Below are 23,016 nucleotides of genomic sequence, written 5' to 3' on the forward strand. Positions count from 1 at the left end.
TTAAATGACAGCCTTAGGGTTTCCACGTATGAACATACCGCACGGCTAGCCACGACGGAATGCCGAGGCAGGGCACTAGCATTCTGCTCCAGATTAGGCCCAAATGAGTGGGCCTAATTGGGAGGGAGTCTCGCTCTGTGGATGCCGCGGCTGAGTCACCCGTGGGAAAAAAGGGGCATATTGCTTCCTTTTTCCTCTACTAGCTATCAGAACAAAGAAGAGTGGCTCCCATTTAAGTCAATGGGAGCCCTTCTTGGCAGCGGATTTTGAGACTGATTCCGCCTCAAAATCCGCTACCAAAAAACTCTGTGTGACAGAGCCCTTAGAGGGAGCAAAGCTGAGCTTTCTGATTTACATGGATTTGTAAGACTTGGAGCAAGATTTCTCAGTAATGATGCGACGAAAGCTCTGACTGGACTCCTAGGAAAGATGTTGAATGTTCTACATGCCCCGCCAACACAGAGTGACTGACAGCTCTCTGTATCAGTGTGTGATATTTAAGTGTTAACTTCAAGGTTACTTTGTATGTTCTATGAATCCATTACCTTTTTGAAGTGTATATGCAAGCGAGGTCTTCACTGAGCCAGTAAAAGCAGTGGTGGTGGCAGCTTGTATTTGGAGTGTGACTTGCGCTTGATTTGCAGCCTGAGTTTAGGGGAGTGCAAGATTGAATGAGCAGAGTTGTCGACCCCTGACAGCTGTACCCGCATCATGTGCCAAGAAGTCCCGTATGTGACACTGTGTGTATAGAGATGGTTGTCAATCACAGTGCAGGTGGGGTATCCAGGACTCTCACAGTCTCTCCTTGAAGTTCTGTTAAGATTACAGGAGCCTTCACATGGAGTAAACACTCGCTCATTTTGGCAAAATACACATGTAAAAATAAGACTCCCATTGACATTTTACACGTGTATTTTTTACACGTGCATTTTGCCAAAATGAGCGAGTTTACTCCATGTGAAAACAGAAACCGAGACACCGAGCACTCTAAGTGTAGTAACTCTAATAAAAATTATTAAATCTTATGGAATAGTGACCAGTAGGCCTCTCACCTGATGGAGTTGTGAAGTGGTCACAACGCCAGATCCAGCTTTACCCTTAGGTAGACCAGGTGAGAGTGGCAGCAGTTCCGTCTAGAACACCGGGGGATCCGGGTAAAGCACACAGAAATATCAAGGGTCAGGAAACCGCGCTCCAAAGGTCATAAGAAGAACTATTAGCCAAAGCCTCACTTAGTTAAAGGATGAATTTTAATGGAAGTAAAACACAATAGGCACAACGCGTTTCGGATTGTCCAGAATCCTTTTTCAAGTGCACAATTCACTGATACACGTCGGGCGGGATGCATGCCTGCCGACGTGTATTAGTGAATTGTGCACTTGAAAAAGGATTCTGGACAATCCGAAACACGCTGTGCCTATTGTGTTTTACTTCCATTAAAATTCATCCTGTAACTAAGTGAGGCTTTGGCTAATGGTTCTTCTTATGACCTTTGGAGCGCGGTTTCCTTACCCTTGATATTTCTGTTTACTCCATATGAAGGCTCCTTTAGGAAGGTTTTTTACTACTGATTCCCCAACCAGTAAAATGTACGCCAGGTCATAGCTACTAGAGATGAGCGGACACTGTTCGGATCAGACATTCCGAACAGCACGCTCCCATAGAAATTAATGGAAGCACCTGGCACGTACACTTTGCCGGTCGCCGTGCCAGGTGCTTCCATTCATTTCTATGGGAGCGTGCTGTTCGGAACGGCTGATCCGAACAGTGTTCGCTCATCTCTAATAGCTACATGTACATTTCAGACCTTACATACTGAAGGCTTTATTCCAAAACTTTATTTGGCTTAATCCTAAAATTAATTACACAAATACTACTACATGTATGCCACTATGTATGTGATGTACATGTAATGGTAAATTTCTCATGTCTATTACATTTAAAACTAAATATTAACAAAATAAGTACCACACAAATATGTAGTAAAACAAAATATCAAACAATACAAATTTACCTTTCATTAAAAATAAACAGCATATATAAATGTAACAGAAGAAAACAAGCCAAAAAAAAAAAAAACGTGTCCAGATTTGTGAAGAGTCTGAAGTGGAAAGCCATATGAGCTGTAGGCCGCCCATATGAGGTGACATATAGGAATAGGCAAACAGAGGGCCATGATGAGAACACTCCTATCTGTACAGTCTGGTCTGGAGGCCAAACCCAACGGGTGAACCGTGCTTTGTGTGCTCATGTCTAAAGTGGTGATTGTTCGCCTCCATTTGCCAGATGTTGTTCGTCCTGAGGATAGAAGAGGGATCATTGGGAGGTATGGCTGGCTCTAACATTGCAATGGGCGCTCATTGCTTTCTCGGGCATCATTCCTCTAGGATCTTCTGAAGGTGCAGAGGTTTATTTTGTAAGCAATGCTTCCTGTAGACCTCACTCAGCTGCCAGAGTTAACTGTTCCAGAACCTTCTCACCTATTAAGGACTTGCTGGAGGGCGCCTTTGGATAAGGCTCTAGTGGTTTTTTCCTGAGAGATGATGGTTTATGGGCTCTGAACTGATAGAGGATCGGCTCCTTCACCCTCCAACAAAAATGTGCAAATCAATTATTCTGAAGATACTAAAATCTGCACATGGCTCCATATGTCCCCATTGCCAAAATAACTACCAACTTTAACAGACACAGAAAACCATGTATCAAATAAAACACCTCACACAAATTCTTTAGTGGAACTTTTGGCCACGGTGTTTATTAAGGTAATTTAATAACAATATAAATTTATTCAATAAATAATTAACTCATTAATTAATAAATTAATATTAATCCACATAAAAAAGATGTCCTATCAGCATTAGCTGATAGACTGACCACCTTCAATAAACACCATGACTGAGGGATCTAAACAAAAAGGGGGCGGGCAGGCGGGGGGCTTGATTGAAGATCTCTTCACGGACTGGCCAAACAGCTGATTTGGCCGGTATTTATGTTCAAGTTTCCCGCCGAAAACCTCCTCAGCGACCAATCAGCTGATGCAACGTCAAAACAGCTGATGTTTGAACACGCCCACTTCGAATCTTCTGGAAGACAGAAATCTCAACTACAGATGAACCCGAATTGACCTCAACTCCCTGAGGTGAGTAAAATAGGCGGGAAATTCAAATTTAACCCTGTCAGCTGACATTATTACTATTATAACAAAACCTGAGGAGAAATTAGTGTTTTTTATTAATAAAACAAGAAATTGCTAGGGCCAATGTCACCATGTGCCCCCTGGCAAGCCTGCCTTGGGGGGCCATTTCATTCTTTTTACTTGCAATAATGAATACATTCAACTGTAAAGTGTTTTATACTAAACCATTGGTGGATAAGTCTGTCTTTATCATAAACTAACTTTTTAAAAAAAATAAATAAAACATTTTTTACTGAGAAATGCACAACAGTAACTGACATTTAGTAAAATGTAAATACTTCAACATCCATGAGAGATTTCAAGAATTCAAGCTGGCGGATATAGAGACGCTGCGTTTTGCTATGGAAGGTGGTATCAACAGTCTAAAGCGATTTCCAGAATTGATCCTGAAAACTGCTTTATCTTATCTTATCTTGAGAACTTTAAATATTAATATCAATAATAGAATAAATTAAAAAATTTAAAAATCACATTCTCTCATCAGTCTGGCCCTGATTTTGCCTCGCATTGATCAACTATACATACAATATATACAGCTATAAATAAAGCTGTATATCATACTAATATTATAAATGTGACAGTTTGGATGTTTGTTACTCAATCACGCAAAAACGACTGAACGAATTTGGATGAAATTTGGCACATAATTTGTAACCTGGAATAACACACAGGCTACTTTTTATCCTGGTAAATGACATGGCTTCACAACTGTTATGAATTTATGTTAACTTACGATGTTAAACTGCAGGAAAATTCAGTTAATTGCTGTTTGCTGATAAAGCCTGGTCTGTTATCTCTCTATGTAAACACACAGATAACACTGAGTACATTCTGCACAAGCATCTGCATATTATCTGATCTGCATAAGTACTGAGACACTGAAATAGGAAAACCCCTTTAATCCAAATTATCAGTTTCCCAATTTTAAATATGCCAGGAAAGCGAAAATCGAATGTGTCGGAAAATTCTCAAAAAACTGGAGCTATGCAGGTAGTCAGAGATCAACAGACTTCTCTTCAAGCGGAGGTGAGGAGGATTGAGCAAGTTAGGCGTCAAGCGGCTCTTAGAGCAGCCGAAACACCAGAGCAGACAGATCATCGACACAAACAGCACACTCATTATATGGCGTCCCAGTGAGCTACTGAGATTCCAGAACAATCACAGGCACGGCGCCAGGAACAAATTCAGCGGCAGGCCAGCTTGAGAGCTGCCGAAATGCTAGAGCAGGCAAATTTTTTTTATTACACATTTTTTATTTTTCTCTGGACCCAATTCTGAAGTCCACGCAGACGAAGTCGTAGGCAGAAGCTAGTAAATATAATATAATAAATATGCCATTGTAATAGATATGTACTTAGGGATCTGCTTTTAGGATTCCGGCAAACAAGTGGAGGACATCATAAGGGATATTACAGAACATATCACGTTTTTATTCCTTTCTCCGGTAGAGGATCTCGCTAATTTATTCCCACGTTGCCTCTTTGTAGATGTGAGCCCAATAGCGAGGACTATTTGAGTCCCATAAAAGTCTACCTTCCACAGATGTGGTCACATTATCAACATCTTTGAAGTGTAGCATTATGGTAGAGATGTTAGTAGCAAATAGTAACAATGGCTGTTGGCCCAGCCCAGACTATACACAAATGAGAGGCATACAGTGGTGGCCCCAAAGAGGGCAACATTATACACTGGGGCCACAATGAGGGTCACTTTATATAGTGGACCTGCTGCAGCGGGGCTAGTGCTGGTGGTCTGTGGTGGTCACAGGAGTGCGGAACAGTAGGTCAGTCTGGGGAGCTGTTGGTGGCAAATAGTGACAATGACAACTGACCCACAGGCAGGCCAACATTACACAGGTGAGGCCCGAATTACAGCAATATTATACAGTGACAGCCACAGTGGCAGCACCACTATATACTGGGTGTCCCAATGACAGCAACATCATACATTGGCAGCCCTAATGACAATGACATCATACAATGGGGACCCCAGTGACAGCAATATTATACAGCAGAGGTACAAAAAAGATGTCTGCTCACCAAGTCGCTGTCCCTGGTAGTAGCAATGCTCCAGGTGAAACGTTCCATTATAATCAAAACCAGTAAAGACATTCAGTGTGCAAGCAAAAGAAAGCTATGACCACCAGCCATAAACTCCTCCCATCTGACTAGTTTCAGACCATGTCATGCAGTCCTTACTTATAGCATAGTGGACAAACCACAAATAGGACACTTTAAGTCATACTGACACTGCCACAAACACACAGGGTTAATGGTACACAGGTAGGACTATAAATACTATTCAGGCTACACTACAAATCTAACTCAAAATAACATTATACATATTCCATTGCTTCATAACTTCAATAAAAATGCAGCAGATCCGACCAGAGGTTAAGTCCCGTAGGTGCACAAGTATCCAATGTAAGTATCCTACTCACTTTTCTTTTTTCCAGTCTACCCGCCCTAAGGGGGCATTCACACGATGTAACACAGCGTTGATTCTGATACGTAAACTTGTGTCAGAATCAGCGCGCGCAAAACTGAACCCCATTGACTTCAATGGGTTCCGTTTATTGCATGTAACACATTGAAATCAATGGGAGGCTTTTTGACACATTGATTTTAATGTGTTTAACGCGCGCTAAAGGGAACCCATTGAAGTCAATGGGATTCGGTTTTACAGCGCTGATTCTGACACGAGTTTACGTGTCAGAATCAACGCCGCATTACATCGTGTGAATGCCCCCTAAGGCCCCATGTTGCGGAAACGCAGCTTTTTTTGGTTGCAGATTTTATTGCGTTTTTTTTTTTAGCCAAAGCCAGAAGTGGATTGGGCAAAAGGTAGAAGTATAAGAACTTCCTATATATTTCCCATTCCTTTTGTAGCCAACTCTTGACTTTGGCTCAAAAAAGGCAACAAATTCTGCAACAAAAAAAGCTGCTTTTCCGCAATGTGAGTCTTTACCCTAAGGCTGAGGCCCACGTTGCGGAAAAGCAGCTTCTTTTGTAGAAGATTTTGCAGATTTTTTTTAGAGCCAAAGCCAAAATTGGCCACAGAGGGAATGGAGAATATATAGGAAGCAATTCTACTTATCCCTTTTGCTCAATCCACACCAGGCTTTGGCTCAAAAAAAGCCACATCAAAATCTGCAACGAAAAAAAAAGCTGCTTTTCCACAACTTGGGGCCTTAGCCTAAAGGTGTGTTCATACAGCAAAATCTTTCCTAGCTGAAAAATTCAACTTCAGGAATTTCAGGCTGAATTTTTACAATTGACCAAATACTGTATCAAATTCCACACGTGCCGGGCAGAATGGTACAGAATTTTATGCTCCTTCTTCAGGGAGCATCCACCTCAAGATGGGGCATTACACTAACTTGTCTAGAGAGCTGTAAATCAGTGCAGGCTGGTTTCAGGTGGAATTTGTAGCTGATTTTGAGGCTGAATCTGCCTCAAATTCAGTGCCAGATTCCATGGAGTGAACATACCCTAGAGGTCTAGAGACCCTCTCAATATCATAAACACTCATGGAGTTGATGCATCCCATGTGGGCAGGTTTGAACTGTGGAATCCACCTCAAAATCAGTGCACAATTCTGCCGTGTGAACAGGACCTAATACTAATGTGAAAAAAACACAAGAAAGCCTGGTGCATTACCTTTGGTGATACAGTAAAATATACTTTATAGTTAGACTGCAATCACCTGTAAGTGCTGTGGTATGATCACAGCACTCAAACAGCCCCACATACGAATCCGTAATAAAGCCAGAAGCAGCAGATTACAACCGCACAAGGCGTGCATAAATTTCAAAAAACTAGACCAGTTCCAATTCCACAGTATAGGTGAAATGAAAGAAATCCGCGCTTACAGACTGGAATCTTGCCAATAAACCTTTATTAAAACCTTCCACACACAACGCGTTTCGAAACCTATGGCCTGATGAAGAAACTGGCCATAGGTTTCGAAACGCGTTGTGTGTGGAAGGTTTTAATAAAGGTTTATTGGCAAGATTCCAGTCGGTAAGCACGGATTTCTTTCATTTCACCTATACTGTGGAATTGGAACTGGTCTAGTTTTTTGAGACTAATACTAATGTGAGGCGCTCCATCTGCCTGGAGCAGGTACTACTGACTGACGGTAAGGACAAGCTCACTTAGGATGGGTTCACATCTGCACCCCGGTCTCCGCTTTCAGGTTTACATGTTCTGCCCGAGAAACTGGATAGGAGACGGATACAGGCAGTCACTTTTCAAACCCATTCATTTGAATGGGTTTGCAAAGTATCTGCCGATGAGCGCCTGTGAGCTTTTTGTGGCCTTCGCGGCGAAATGTTTTCTTTTTAACTGGACTCAAAGTCGGACATGCAGGACTTTGTGTCCAGTTAAAAAAAAAAAATGGTTTCGCCACGGAGACCACAAAATGCTCACAGGCGCTCATGGGCAGATACTGTCTGCTAAGTTTCCGTCTCCTGTCAGCAGAAGATGGAAACCTGAAAGCGGAGACCGGAGCGCAGATGTGAACCCGCCCTAAGCTGGACTGAGGACACTACATAGTGATCAGCGTGTATAACAAGAGGGGCCCTAAAGCTGAGGCCTGGCGTCATCAAGTACATCCCCTATATGCAGCAGATTTGTAGGAGATTTATGTCTGACCATAGACTACAAAGGGGTGTCCTTAACCGTACAACCACCCCTCTTATTTATATATTGCCAACATATCCTACAGTGATTTACAGAGATTGTCATCGCTCACCATCCTAAACATGTCACTTTTGCTTATCCTCCACATTATCTATTTCTATATTTCTCTTACGTGACATCCCTTCTGAAAAATAGCCAGACCCCCAAATCCCCCCCATCACCTACTCGGACCCCCCAGGTAAAATTCCTGAGTGTGCCCATGATAGCGTGCACCTTGTCATAAACCAGGCACATCCTCTGTCAGAGCAAAGGTGATCAAGACCAACATGGAAGCCAATCGCCAGCCTTATACATCTCTTCCAGAGACCTGAGGCAGCCATGTTGTTCCTTGCATTATGGCGCCTTCGATAAGAAGCTAATATACCCATAAATCACATCCCTGCGGTCATAGGATTGCGTTTTTCTGCGACATGCTGATATTTAAACATTCACACAATTGTTATCTGAACAGGAGCAAAATCAGTAGTGATAAAAGCAATAAGAATTTTATTAGATTTTCCATATTTTCAGAAAAATAAATGAGAATCCTGCCTCATATACAATGCATTGGAGCTTCCATACAACAACTCTGAGCCTGTACACACGAGGCGCACAGAACAGGACGATTTCGCTTCTCTGTCACTGCTATTAAATTCCTATAAAAGAGTGAAAAAAGTGAACTCGTCACGAACAGGATTCGAACCTGTGCGGGGAAACCCCATTGGATTTCGAGTCCAACGCCTTAACCACTCGGCCACCGTGACTGTCAGCCAACGGGCCCGCACAGCTCCCTCACAGTGTACGAACCGCCTCCTCACACGTCCTGCGCTCATTGGTGGAGAGCGCCACGCAGATTAACTCCAGCGGCCCCGGTCTGCAGCTGGATATAATCCAGGCTGGCGGTTCGAGTCCTCTGTATGGCGCATTATTTTTCTCCCTTCGTCAAATCGTTTTATTACTGACTCTTTGAGCTTATTTGCCCCTTAGTCAGTCACAAAGACTTACAAGGCAGAGACAGCTGTTACGTCCCACCACCCACACCCGTAATACTTAAATTGTTTGTTTTTTTCGTTCCATATCGTATCGCTGTGGATGTAGCCAAACGCTGCCGCTAGGCGTCTGTTCAGCCTATTTAGGACGATTTTCAGGATAGATTAAAACCAGCCTTCCTTCATTAAACTTCCTCAATGCGACCAAATAGCAGTTTGTCATTTTGTCCGGCAGATGGCGCTGCTCCACCTTCGGCTCTCTGCTGTTCTGTATTGCAGTGCACTGCGCACCCGCTAGAGGTCGTCTTTACTATGTAGTTGGAAGTGCCGGGCAGACTGGCAGAAGATGGCGGTGCGGAAGAAGGACGGCGGCCCGAACGTGAAATATTACGAGTCCTCTGACACCATTTCTCAGTTCGACAACGTGCGACTATGGCTGGGGAAAAACTACAAGAAGGTACCGGAAGGAAATGCTAAGTGTCCTGAAGAGAAGTGCAATGTGTAACCCTCAGCTGTACATGGAGAACAAAGAGTCGGGCCCGGCACAGGGGTGGGGGGGAGACGCGACATTGGGGGCCAGCTTAGGTCCCAGCTGCCGACCTGTCACCTTCTGTGCTGTGCAGTAGACGTAGGGGGCGCACGTATCGGGGCAGATGGCAGGGCCAGGCCAGGGACTGACATGCCAGGATGTGTAAGGCCTACATGTACCCAGATGTCGGGTCACTGGCCCCGGGGGCGCCCCCACATCTGCTCGGGGCACACCATTCTAGGCATTTCTATAGAGACAGAGCAGGATTGTTCTGGAATGTGCTGCAGATCCCCTGAGCAGTCACATACACACTGCCCTGTCATGCTGATCCTAAATAAAACGCCCCCCTCCTCCTGCTGCTGCCAGATGCTCATTGATAGCACAGCTGTCATGTCCAGCACAGGTCTTCTATAGGCAGGGTCATGTGACCAGTGTCCTTACTTACCCTGACACTGTCCTTGTATTCTGCCTTTGCTCCAGGCATCTATATGTGGATGTGCCTGTATATTACACTGTATGATGCCAGCCATGACCTTCATGACCGTACTGGATGCAGCCACATGTATGATGTCTGATCTCTGCAGAGCACAGGAGATGATAGGAGTGATCTAGACAGGCTGATGTGAGCGTGGAGGATTGGAGTGTTTACATGCTGCTGATCAGCGCTGGCAGCACGTGCTACTTGTCATCTTCAGTTACCTTTGACCTAGACTAGAGTCAGGCAGGTCCCAGCTGCTGTGCACAGACTACACCTACATACGTATATCCCATACTAATGAGGCTGAAGAACACGCTCGCCTCCTCCTGCTAGTGCGTTACTCCATCTCCAGATATTCTTACTTACGGATTTTTGTGGCCGTCTACGCCCAGCTATCCCACACTCCTAATTGTGGTAAGGCAATGATCCTTATTTTTACCCCAGGCCACTGTACTGTCAGTAAAGCTGACCATGTAACAGGCTGACACTGATGTCTGTCATGGATGTGCCAGTGGATCCTCATGTGTTATAACTCCATTGAAAGAAACACCATGGTCACCTTCATTCCCATCATCAGCATTGAATTGACCATGATGATTTTTCCATAAGAAGAATAAGTATTTTATGCTGTTTGTATTCATTTAGGTGCTGCCAAGAAGCTAAGTTATAGAGCTGGTGATCATGACCCAAATGAAAATCCCGATTAATTAAAAATTCTACCTCGATTGTAATTAATAAATTATTATTTTAGGACACTCTCCTTTTTACTTCCCATTCCACCTATTAACAGTGAATTTTATGTTTAATCTGATTTTATTAAAGTCTTCAAATATAACAGAAAAGACAAAAACAAAACAAAGGCGTAATGGCTCACATGCCTCGCCTATGAATGAGAGGACGGGGTGAGACCCCAGACGGCATTAGAAAACATGCTAAGATAATAAAGGGATGGAAGGGCCAGGTAAACAACATTGATACAGATATGGGGGGAAACAAACAGACAAGGGGAACACACACGAGGAACTGCATTTGGGAGAATGCTAGTAAATTTTAGTTTTGGTTGTTGACACAATAGCAATCGAGATTGGATAGTGTATGGCTAGTGACATATCCTTTAGTGTGACACTGGATGCCATGGATGGCAAATAAATGAAATGATCCATCGATTGAGTTGACTTAAGTACTACGGCAGAGTGGGGTCTCTGCTATAACTACTGATGAAAAAGGGATAATCACAGAAGGGAGAGGGGTGTCTGTAGTGACTAATGGTAGAAAGTGGTGGGGCCACTGCTTTATCCGGTGTTAGGCTCCATGAACACTATCATGTGCTTTGTCAGTTTACTAGTTGTGTTTTTAGCGGCTAGCACAGTAACTCATTATTTTCTATGGCCCCATATACATGCTGTGTAGTATCACAGGTCCATGTAGGGGTATGGACCCGGGACAAAACTTTGGACAGTTCCTATTTTTGCTTGTTTTGGGATCACTACATGAACTCAATGGAGAAATGGATGCATATGGATATCATCCATGGGCCATCTGTGTTGTTCTCCCACAGTCCCGTTGATGCACACATTCGTTTGCATGTAGATTTAGGCTGAGGCCCCACCGTGCAAAAACGCAGCTTTTTTTTTTTCCTTTTTTTTTTTTTTTGCTGCAAAAGGAATGTGAAATATATAGGAGGTTCTTATACTTCTACCTTTTGCTCAATCCATTTCTGGCTTTGGCTCCAAAAAGCAACAAAATCTGCAAAAATAAGTTGTGTTTCCCCAATAGGGGGCCTTAGCCTTAAAGAGAGTCTATCAACAAGTAGCTAGCCATAGTGCATTGTAGGAAACATTATGCTGAACACCATCATACCTTTGGGCTTCAGACACAATGGGTATACACCAGCACCTCCAAGGGCATTGCACACTGCAAGGAAAGTCTTTGTGGTGCCGCCTGGTAATAAGGAGGGGGAGATTTGTTGTGACTGCTGGAGGAGGTGTTATTGCCTATGATGATTATAATTGGTAGAGGGGTGTACTGTTGTGGTTTCCATCTCTGTGAGTGGGTGCTGTATGCCACACACACGCAAGGACTCTTTCTCCTGGCCTGGTGCATCCAAATTATATATATATATATATATATATATATGTTACCCAAGAGTGGTGCTGCTGCTTTTCTCACAATAGACTCAATGCACAGATAATAAAATATTCTCTATTTTAACCAGTTTCTTTGTCCCGTTTCAGTACATTCAGGCCGAACCTCCGACTAACAAGTCTCTATCCAGCCTGGTGGTCCAGCTCCTGCAGTTCCAAGAAGAAGTGTTTGGGAAACATGTCAGCAATGCTCCACTTACGAAATTGCCGGTAAGGCCTCGTTCACATCTGCGCCCCAGCCTCCATTCTGCAGGTTTCTGTTTCCTGCACGAAACTGGGCAGGAGACAGAAACCTACCGGCATCTTTCAATCCCATTCATTTGAATGGGTTTGAAAAGTGTCTGGCCGTGAGCGCCGTTTTATGCGCTCCGCGGCGAAACTGGTTTGTTTTTTTTAACCAGACACAGAGTCGGACATGCAGTACTCTGTGTCCGATTTAAATAAAACGGTTTAGCCACGGAGAGCATAAAATGCTCACCGGCGCTCACGGTCGGACTCAGCATGACAGGTTTCTGTCTTCTGCAGAAGACGGAAACCTGATAACGGAGACCCGAATGCTGGTGTGAACCCAGCTTAACTACAGTTTTCATCTAACATTAGCTTTTGGATTGTCCTGAAACACATACAGCATGGTCATATAAACCAAAGGCGTAATGTTATATATTACTGAAAGGACATCACAATGTTTATTGTCAACTTATGACAGCAAAAAATACAGAAAATTTACCGTATTTTTCGGACTATAAGACGCACTTTTTTTCCTCCCAATATGGGAGGAAAATGTGTGTGCGTCTTATAGTCCGAATGCAGCGTGTGCAGCGTCTGTGTCCCGTCTGTGCGAATGAAAAGGAGAGCAGCACGGTGCCTGCCTGCTCTGCCCCTCCTTCCCTGTCTGTGTCGCGTGTTTGCAGGAGCGAGATATGAGAGGCAGGGAAGTAGGGGCGGGCCAGACAGGTGAAGGAAGCATGGTTTCAAGCTTGCCGAGAAAACCACGCCTCCTTCTCCCGTCTGGCCCGCCCCTCCTTCACTGCCTCTCAGATCTGGCTCCTGCAAACACGCCACACAGACAGGGAAGGAGGGGAGGGCCAAACGGGAGGAGGAGGCGTGGTTTTCTCGGCAAGCTTGAAACCACGCCTCCTTCACCCGTCTGGCCCGCCCCTACTTCCCTGCCTGTGTGGCTTCATTGCAGGAGCAAGATCTGAGAGGCAGTGAAGGAGGGACGAGCCAGATGGGTGAAAGAGGTGTGTTTTCAAGTTTGCTTAGAAAACCACACCTCCTTCACCCATCTGGCCCGCCCCTTTTTCTCTTCTTGCATAGCTTCACTGCAGGGTGTCTCTTTCAATCCATGGATGAGATTAGATAGACAGACAGACAGACAGATAGATTAGATAGATAGATATGTTCAAATCACCCCCATATCCCTAGCATACATATAAAACAAAAACATTACTGTGAAACACATACACATTTGGTATCCCTGTGTCCGAAAGCCCCCGGTTCTATTTACATTGGTGAAATATTATATTATTAGGTTATTAAATATTTCACCAATTTTTTTTCCTTAAAATTTTTTTTTTCCCTATTTTCCTCCTCTAAAACCGTCTTATGGTCCGGTGCGTCTTATAGTCCGAAAAATACGGTAGATGGAGTTATAAAGCCTTTGCTTTGTAGGTTTGAGGAGCAGCTTTACACCCTTCAGTAATACTGACTATAATCACTGATGGTGAAGAAAACATACACCATGACTTTGCCTTTTGCTGAGGCCATGTTCACACTGAAATATTTTGGTCAGTATTTTTCATCAGTATTTGTCAGCCAAAACCTGGATTGGGTCCAAAATGTAAAAGAAGTGCAAATCTTGCCATGATACTTTTTTCCTTTGTAGGTTCCAATACTGATTTTAGCTTACAAATAATAATACAATATTCTGTATCGCTGATCATGTGATAGTGACCTTAGGGTGAATTCACATACATAAGATTTGTTGCGTTCCTGCGACTGTCCCCTACATCTAAATGGTGTTATTTTGGCAGAAAGGGCATTGAGATGGATGGGGCAGTTCTAGGAATTTTGCACAGCATGTGCCATGGGTAAATTGGTTAACACTAAGCCCCAGATATGTTTTGTCCTTACCTGCTGAAAGTAAATGCCTATTCAGTCCGATGATTCTCGCTTTACAGATGAAATGCTTCCTGGATTTCAAAGTTGGAGGAGCTTTGTGTCATATCCTCGCTGCTGCTTATAAATTTAAGAGTGACCAAGGATGGTAAGTGACTTCCTTTACGTAAACGTTCTCACTTTGCTGTAGATTCAGACATACCTGGTAATTTTTCTGTTATCCCTAGTGTTAATCTAATGGGTAGCAGTAGGGGTACACCATTCTCACTATGATACCAGGACCCTGCAGAATGGCAGGAGACACCATTTGCACATTGAATACGCACACAATCTTTCATTTGTTATCTCTAATTCTGCTCTCCTGTTCCTTTCAGGCGTAGGTTTGATTTCCAGAACCCTTCACGCATGGATCGTAATGTAGAAATGTTCATGAACATAGAAAAGTCCCTTGTGCAGGTGGGAATGCCTCCTCTTTTTTATAGTATGGTGGGGTCATTTTTTTAATGTCTCTGGCCCCGATCAGATTTAAGATCAATTACGCCAGATTACTAAATTTCACTGCAAGCCCTCAGACTGGCAGAGGGTGCATCTGCTTAATGCCAGTCTCTGCCCCAATGTATTTCTGCAGGGATACATCTTTCATTCACTATGTCTTCCTCTTTTTAACCCTTCAGAACAACTGTCTTTCCCGACCAAATATATACCTTCATCCAGACATAGACTCGAAGCTGCAGAGCAAGCTGAAAGACATTGTGAAAAGACATCAGGTAATATAAGTTTGACTGATCTAGTTTTGTCTATAAATATGATTTTTTTTCACTTTTTTTTTTAACCCCAACAGTTTCAAAGATATCAGGGATGTGAGTTTGGCATTTTTAATTATATGAAATAATTTTTGGTATTGTAGAATTCATTAGATGTATAGTTTGTGGCTTATTTACTTTCAATCCAATCACTAGTTTTTTAGGGAATTATAGAAACTTTTGTGTTTGTGTGACCATGGCTGTAATAAAAACCATGGTTTATGAAGGAGTCAGAGCAGGGATCTGTGGTTTAGCCTACTTCATTCCACTGAAAGATATATGTGATCTATCATGACCTTAAACACTTGTTACAGCTAGAATATAAGGACTAGAGTTTAAAGAAGCACTCCAGTAAAAGACAAGTAGTCCTTCTCATTTGAAAAGGAGTCTGCGAGTGTAGTGTAATGTCATAGAAAACTTACAGACAGCTTAATTTAGAATTGATGTGCTTCTCTCCGGAGCACTGACCTGCTCTAGTGCTGCACACAATGTTTTCTATGTGAACAGGAGATTAAGCTCACTATGTGAGTCCAGAACCTTGGTTTGACTTCTATTGATCTGTACTCGGAAGCTACTGTGAACCTAGTGTAACTGTTATCTAAAATATGGCATATATGTTATATCCTATTATCTATTAATTATTATTATTATTTGCAGGGCACAGTGACGGAGGACAAAAGTCATGCTTCCCATGTGGTTGTTCCAGTTCCTGGCTCCTTGGAAGAAGGTTAGAAAAATCACTTTTATCCTACTGTCATGATTTTGCTAGCTTAAGCTAGTCTTACAGTGTAAGTTACATAGATCAAGGATATCCAACCCAACCTCACTATATACATGCATGCTGGGCTCCTCCCTATTGTCAATACGAAGGATAAGCTGCTGGCAGACACCTCTGCTTTTGGCTTACCTTTCATGACAAAAATTAATATGATTTGCTAAATCTATCCTGTCCAATACTTTTTTTTGTTCCCTTGATATCTGCTATTTGGACGAAAAATAGACAAGTGCACCAGAGTTAACCTTATATATATGTCCAACTGAATGATGCGAAGGAAATACTACTTTCCCCTTTATTGACTAGGCATATTGCCGATTACCTTAGTGGTGCACAGCAAAGTAGACAATTTGAAGTGTCTGTCGGGAACTTTACTGGTATGTGAGGTTTCATGAAATATTTGTATTTGCAGGGTCTTGCTGGACATCTGTTTTCTGCTTGTATAAGCCTGTATATGCATTGTCCTATCAGCTTTTCTGCTGCTAATAGTCTCATTATGGCTGCAGCACATTTAACTTTTATCTCTGAGGCTGTGGGTGTGCACAGTAAGAAGTAATCTGACCCCTCCCCCTATCCATTATAATTACGGCACTGCTCCTGGTGAAAAGAGATAAAACCACCACAGCCCCTTCAGACAGCTGATCAGCAGGAGTCGGGCCCCTACTATTTCAAGTGTACAAAATAGAGTGAAAGTGCGCCAGCAGCTCCGTGCACACAGGATTCTTCTTGTCATGGTCAGTCAGGGTCTCAACAGTTAGATCCCACATTGACCATGTTATCATCTATCATGTGAAAACTTGGTTCAAGCAATTTAGGAATATGGTGTCAGTTTTACAGTCCCTGATAACACCTTTTTGGGTGGTGTAAATATGCCCCTGTTATTGGGCAGGAAAGTCTTGTTCATTGACCTCTCGTGTAAGATTTCTTTTTTTATAATTATTTATTTATAATAAATATATAATTCAGTTTTGATATGATTCACTGTAGAGAAGGCCGATGGCTTTAGATTATTTGTTTATGAGTTTACTGTAATTTTCATATGTGTAAGGCACTTTGTTTCAGCTCTAGGTATCCTGCTTTGAATGATATATAGTTTGTATGTTTCTATATTTTACTGTGTGAAGATATATAATCTTCAATTACACTTGTTATGATGTTCTCTATTTAGAGGAATGGGTGAGGCCCATATTGAAGAGAGACAAGCAGGTCCTGCTTCACTGGGGTTATTATCCAGATAGGTAAGAGTATGTAACGACTACATCTATTAGGCCACAGCCTTCTTTGACACAGTGTTGATCCATGTGTGGTGCTGAGTGGCTCATCAATACTTCCATAGCCTTGTAGACCAGCTCAGAAGCCATGTAGGGATGATTATTTCTGTATCTAGGGTATTCATACCTTTAAAGAGCTGACCTATCTTGGATGTTCATACAGACCATAACCTGATTAAGAGTAAGGCCATAGGCAGCACGGTGGCTCAGTGGTTAGCACTGCAGTCTTGCAGCACTGGAGTCCTGGGTTCAAATCCTGCCTAGGGAAACATCTGCAAGGAGTTTGTATGTTCTCCTTGTGTTTGCTTGGCTTATCTCCCACACTTCAAAGACTAACTGATGGGGGGGAGGGGAGTGAGAAGAGTAAGGCCAGAATAACTTCACAGCATGTTAAAAATCCTCTGACATGTCAGGTGTCTTGATCAGTGAGAGCCCAAGTGCTGAGAACCTCAGTACTAAAGTTAAGGGGCATCAGTGTTCGGTATACAAATGTATAAAATACAGTGTGGTATACAAATTCACCACAGAGTGGTAAAATATGCGCAGCGGACACACTGTAATTTACAAAGCCGTTGCAGTTTCGGAAAATCACAACATGTCAATTATACCTACAGAAACCCCGGCAGTTTTCCTACAGGTATAATTGAAGCAGAATGTCCGCAGAGGAAACCTCTGTGAGCTTTCTGTGAAAAGTGTTATGAGAAAAATCGCAATATGTTGCTGCTGTGGTTTGTCCTACAGTGCTTTTTTACTGCGGAATGCTACATGCAGCCTTGGTCTTTAGGGTAAGTTCACATGGCGATTTTTGGTCAGGATTTTGATGCTGTATCCGGCTCAAAATCCTGAGCAAAAAGATGTCTCCCATTGAAATCAAGCGAGGTGTTCATTCTTCAGGCCGTTTCGCCTCGCGATTTGGCCTGAAGACACAACCTCCTCCGAACTAGGCCCATTCATTGGGCCTAATCCGGAGCGGAGTGCGCAGCTGGATGCCGGTGCAGCGCACCGGCTTTTTGTCCGGAACCTGAGGTGGCCTCCGCCTCAGGTTCTGAACCAAAAAACTACATGTGAACCTAACCTTAAAGGGGTTGTCTGAGCCTTTTTTAATGTCCTGTCCTCATGATCGATAGGGGGCCAACAACATACCAATCCTCTGTACAGAGCTGCTTCTGGCACCCTCCAGTATACAATACAGGGCTAGAATCAGAAATCTCCATCTGCTGTTATAGTGGCTCCCACTGACCGTGAAGGCTCCAAGCAGAGGATATGCCAGTAAAAAAAAAAAGAAACAAAATCTCGGAGAACTCATTTAAGATTGTGTTTTTGTCTGTCATTCTCAGTTAGGGCATGTTCACTCAGTTTTTTGCAGAATTTTTTACGCGGAATCTGCCTCAAAATCTGCCCTGAAAAAAACGCCTACCACTCATTTCAGTGAGAGTCAGTAGCAGATTTTTTTTTTCCCTCCAGTGGATTTTTTCAGCTAGTAGAAAAAAAGTGACATGACCTATCTTCAGGTGGATTCTGCCTTGAAAAACCCATTGAAGTCAATGGGAGGCGGAAAAAAGGCAACGTTGTTGTTTTTTTTAATGCGGTTTTTGACGTGTTTTTTTTGCAAAAAACGCTTCTGTTTTATAAATAGAAATTTCCAGGTCCGTACTGTGCGCTGGAACAACAAAACTGCAACGAAAAACACGACAAAGAACGCATCTGGTTAAAAAAAAAAGTCAAAAAGTTTCCTAATTCCTGAAGCAGATTTTTTTCAGCCTACAAAAAACTCCATGTGAACATACGCTAAGAGTAAAACACTCTAGTAAGCTTCATAACAGTTAAATATATGTGCGTTGGGATTTACTGTTGGTAATTTTATGTTTATAAATTAAACATAATTTATGTTTCCTTTTCTTTTAAAGTTACGACACCTGGATTCCAGCTAGTGAGGTAGAGGCTCCAGTTGAGGATGCACCTACCCCAGAAAAGCCCCGCAAGGTAAATGCTTACGGATTATGTACTCAGACCTAGTACAGGACAATTGACTGTATGTAGTCCCAAAATGTGTAAATAAAAATAATGCAGTCCTCATGATCCATCAGGTACATTGTGGGATCTGTAGCTTGATCACTGAATATTGGAACAGTGAAAGTAGGTGCTTTAAGTTACCAGTCTTTTTGAGTAGTGCTACAGCAACCTCAAGCCCCAATGACTTGTCAAAAGAGTATAATTCACATTTTTAATTAAACTTTAAAATTTAATATCTCATTTAAAAAAAGAAAATTACAATTTTTGTTTTTCAATTAAAAACTAGTTTTTATTTTTTGTCATTTCCCACGTGTTTTATAGACCAGAGGTTCCCAATGACCAGGCTGTGGATCACTTGGTACTGGGCCGGTCCAGTCATTAGGGATCTCTATGGGCTACTAGGTGTTGACTAATGGTCCTATGCTGTGTGTAATTCACGGAATAGGAGCATCGGCCGACACCTGGTAAATGTCTACAGGACCCGTATTTTGAGAGTGATCTGCTAGTGTGGCCTACTCTAGCAGATCACTGTCCACTTACCTGATTACTTATGTAGCTCCTGGGATCTTTTCTGACACACATTGTGTGTGCACCTCCAGTTCTGCTCCTGGAACCTTAGCTGTGGTGCCGCTGGGACCAGGGAGCAGAATAGAAGATTCACACATCCGGGGTGCAGGAACAGGTTCCAGGAGCTGCATTAGTAAGCAGGTAAGTATAGTATGAGGGGGGACTATTACCTGTGGGGGGCACTATTAAGACACTATTACAGTTATAGTGTAACTGTAATAGTGCACCCCCCCACAGGTAATAGTCTCCCCAGTCTATTACAGTAATAGTGCCTCCAATTAATAACATTACCTGTGGGGGGCCACTATTACTGTAGTAGTACCCCCCCCACACACACACAGTTAATAGTCCTCCCTCCCCCCACACAGATAGGTAATATTACCTGTGGAGGCACCATGACAGTAATATTACAGTAATATTTCCCTAGAGTGATGGTCCACTCCTGCCCTATCTATACATTATTAAGGGAGCTCTTTCCGCATCATCACTAATTGAGTAAAGGCACATCTCCTACTTATACTTTTATTTAGGGAGCTGTCTATATCACCAATAAGTTATGCATGATATTAATAAAGTATAGGGAAATGTATAAATGTAATCATTATAAGTATACACTTAATGCTTTTCTTATGAGCCGCCCAGTAGCCCTAACCCTGCCCCGTCACTGAAAACTCTGCCAGTTCACGGGAAAATTGGCCTCCATGGTACGAAATAGGTTGGAGACCGCTGTTATAGACCCCCCTCATGCTTTATGGTAGGATAGTGCTTCCAAGTATTGAATACTTTGAGACATGAATTTTTAATAATGCATTTAAGTCTTCACCGTTTTGCATTCATATCTAAGTGTATATAAACTCAAGATTTAACAACTATTTACAGATACACATTCAATATTTTTTATATGAATAGGTCCATGCCAAATGGATTCTTGACACTGACCTGTTCAATGAGTGGATGAATGAAGAAGATTATGAAGTGAATGATGAGAGAAGTACCGTTACACGCCGCAAGAAGATCTCAGCCAAGACCTTGACTGATGAAGTGAGATCATTACCGCAAACTGATCTTGTAGAGGTCTCTCTATGCTACGCTTTTTATCTATTTAATATCTATAAATACTGTGAAGAGATGTATATAGCACTTCTGTCTTGTAGGGTTTGAAAGGGTTATACAGGGAAAAATAAAACTTATCAGTCCATTCCCTTCTCTGCATATACTTTATTACTAATATATAGAAAGGTTCCCTGTGGCACTAATGATTACATTTGCAGAGCGCAGCACAGTGATATATATCTATGCGCTGCCCCCCATACTACCATTGCAGCTCTCTCATGTCACTGACTCTGCTCTACTCCTCTGCAGACCCACTGAGTAGAGTGAAGTCAGTCACGTCATAGAGTTGAAGCATCCACATGGGAGGCAAAGGATGAGACTTCTCACCACCCCAGCTGCAGTCTGCTAATTTAGTCATTGGGGTCCTGGGGGACCGGGATATGTATTAAGGGCTCGTTCACATCTGCGTTCTGCTCTCCGTACTGCAGGTTTCCATTTCCTGCATAAAACAGAGCAGGATACGGAAACCTGCAGGAGTCTTTCTCACCCATTCATTTGAATGGGTGAGAAAGCTGTCCGGCCGTGAGCGTTCTGCGCTCTCCGCCGCGAAACCGGGTTTTATAATCCGGACACAGAGTCGGACATGCAGTACTCTGTGTCCAGATTAAAAAATCCGGTTTTGCGGCGGAGAGCATAAAACGCTCACCGCCGCTCACGGCCGGACCCGGTCTGTGTTTTTCGTCTTCTGGCATGCAGAAGACGGAAAGCACAGAACGGAGTGCTGAACGCAGGTGTGAACCTAGCGTAATAAGATAAGAAAGCTTAGCTTATTCAGTGCATGTAATGCAGAGGTAAGCTTTATTTTTCCATGCATAACCTCTTTAAGCTGGCCATACACATTAGAGGTCTTTCAGTCAAGTCTGCTAATTTCAACAGGATCATATGATGTATTTAAAGGCCTCCTAAACTTTCCCCAGTAGCAGGGTTTTATTTTTTCAGTAGCTTTCTCCCCTATCCATACAGAACTTGTGCACTTTCTGCCAAAGCAGGAGTGCGTGTGTATATTCATGTTAGGGGATTGGGAGGGATAACCTTCTTTCTCCAGCCTGGTTTCTTATGTGCATGGCCAGCCTTAATGTACTTTTTACATTTTTATTATATCTTTATTCATTTTGTCACCTACATCAACTCCAACCCATTACATCTTTGAATAGGTGCCGCTCCACTGATTCTGGTGCAGTTGGACTTTTTTTTGTCTTGCCTAGACTATTCCTCAGCAATCGTCTCTGTTCTTTTCAGTACAGTTATGCTCTCTACTGTCAGGTGGGCAGTCCTAGGCTGGAGCAGAATAACAGGGACCGCCCACCTGACTAAAGAGAGCGTAATTGTTCTGAACCTAGCAGCAACATAAGTTAGGGAGTGGACAAGCTAGAAAAAAAATTCTAACTGCACCAGAATCAGCAGAGCGGCACCTAATGTATAGTGGTGGATGAAATATATATAAGTAGATATATTACAGCTTCTATAAATGCCTATGCCTGGTTCAAATCCTGGGGCTCCTATGATTTTGAGAATAGGGATGCACTGTTTTCTGTGCCTTTAAGAGAGCCAGATAAAGGCAAACTTGGCTGTTTCGATTATAAAAGTTATACTCACAGGCTTAGATGTCTCAGGATAAATAAGCCGTGTACATTTATAGAAAAAATGTGTTTCATTATTACAGAAGAAATACATATATTGCATGGACATTTTTACAGTTTCTTTTTATTTTTGCATGCTTATATTGAAGGAATAGATCTTAAAATGTAGCAAGCTGATAGTATTTCAGAAGAAGAGATACATTCTATATTGTAAATTATATTTAATACCAAATATTTAGTATGGATTTCCTTCTCATTACAGGTCAGTAGTCCAGACTCGGATCGCAGGGACAAGAAAGGACCGAACTATAAAAAGAGGAAACGCTCTCCTTCACCTCCTCCAAGTGCAGAAGCTAAGAAGAAGAATGTTAAGAAAGGGTTGGTTCATATACCAGTTGCCTGTGTTACTCATTACCTTATAATATGTCACAACGAAAATGCAGTCCAGTATACAGGCACCATATTTTAGACCTATGTGACCTAAGGAGATTGATGTGCTATATTAAAGTTTCTGCTCTCTAGGCTTATAAGTCGAGTCGGTGGTTCTAATTAATCTCTGTGTCATTAGATACAGAAGATTGTCAGTCACTGAGAAGGACCGCCCACTGGACACCTAAGCAGAGAATGAGCAGAAATATAAATAAGTTAATGCTGAGGTTTTTTTTCCAATGTACTCGGCTCTCCTGCTCTCTAACATGCTGTTTGCTGATGATGACAGGTTCACACTATACTTGAATTGTGTTCATTCCTTTATATAT

The 23,016-nt window shown here is 42.5% G+C and overlaps 1 protein-coding gene, 1 long non-coding RNA gene and 1 other non-coding gene across 12 annotated transcripts in view; 2 read left to right on the plus strand and 1 right to left on the minus strand.

Moving 5' to 3' along the window:
* LOC142195709 (uncharacterized) overlaps window positions 1-23,016 on the plus strand; it is a 293,946-nt gene that overhangs the window by 123,498 nt on the left and 147,432 nt on the right. The window lies entirely within an intron of this gene.
* On the minus strand, window positions 8,561-8,642 carry TRNAS-CGA (transfer RNA serine (anticodon CGA)). The gene has a single exon. It is a non-coding gene; the product is annotated as a tRNA-Ser (tRNA).
* Window positions 8,996-23,016, plus strand: part of SMARCC2 (SWI/SNF related BAF chromatin remodeling complex subunit C2) — a 35,806-nt gene continuing 21,785 nt past the window's right edge. For 2 of the 10 annotated variants that reach the window (XM_075265601.1, XM_075265603.1), the window contains exons 1-10: window positions 9,134-9,324; window positions 12,109-12,228; window positions 14,199-14,284; window positions 14,511-14,592; window positions 14,811-14,903; window positions 15,597-15,666; window positions 16,883-16,952; window positions 18,893-18,968; window positions 20,475-20,639; window positions 22,521-22,636. In XM_075265601.1, coding sequence (XP_075121702.1) covers window positions 9,214-9,324; window positions 12,109-12,228; window positions 14,199-14,284; window positions 14,511-14,592; window positions 14,811-14,903; window positions 15,597-15,666; window positions 16,883-16,952; window positions 18,893-18,968; window positions 20,475-20,639; window positions 22,521-22,636 — 989 coding nt within the window. In that variant the 5' untranslated portion in view covers window positions 9,134-9,213. Of the gene's footprint in view, window positions 9,325-12,108; window positions 12,229-14,198; window positions 14,285-14,510; window positions 14,593-14,810; window positions 14,904-15,596; window positions 15,667-16,882; window positions 16,953-18,892; window positions 18,969-20,474; window positions 20,640-22,520; window positions 22,637-23,016 lie in introns of all 10 variants that reach the window. The other 8 variants (XM_075265602.1, XM_075265607.1, XM_075265605.1 and 5 more) reach the window with 8 other exon arrangements.

The sequence above is a fragment of the Leptodactylus fuscus genome, chromosome 2 (genome assembly GCF_031893055.1).
Source record: "Leptodactylus fuscus isolate aLepFus1 chromosome 2, aLepFus1.hap2, whole genome shotgun sequence".
Classification (NCBI taxonomy): domain Eukaryota; kingdom Metazoa; phylum Chordata; class Amphibia; order Anura; family Leptodactylidae; genus Leptodactylus; species Leptodactylus fuscus.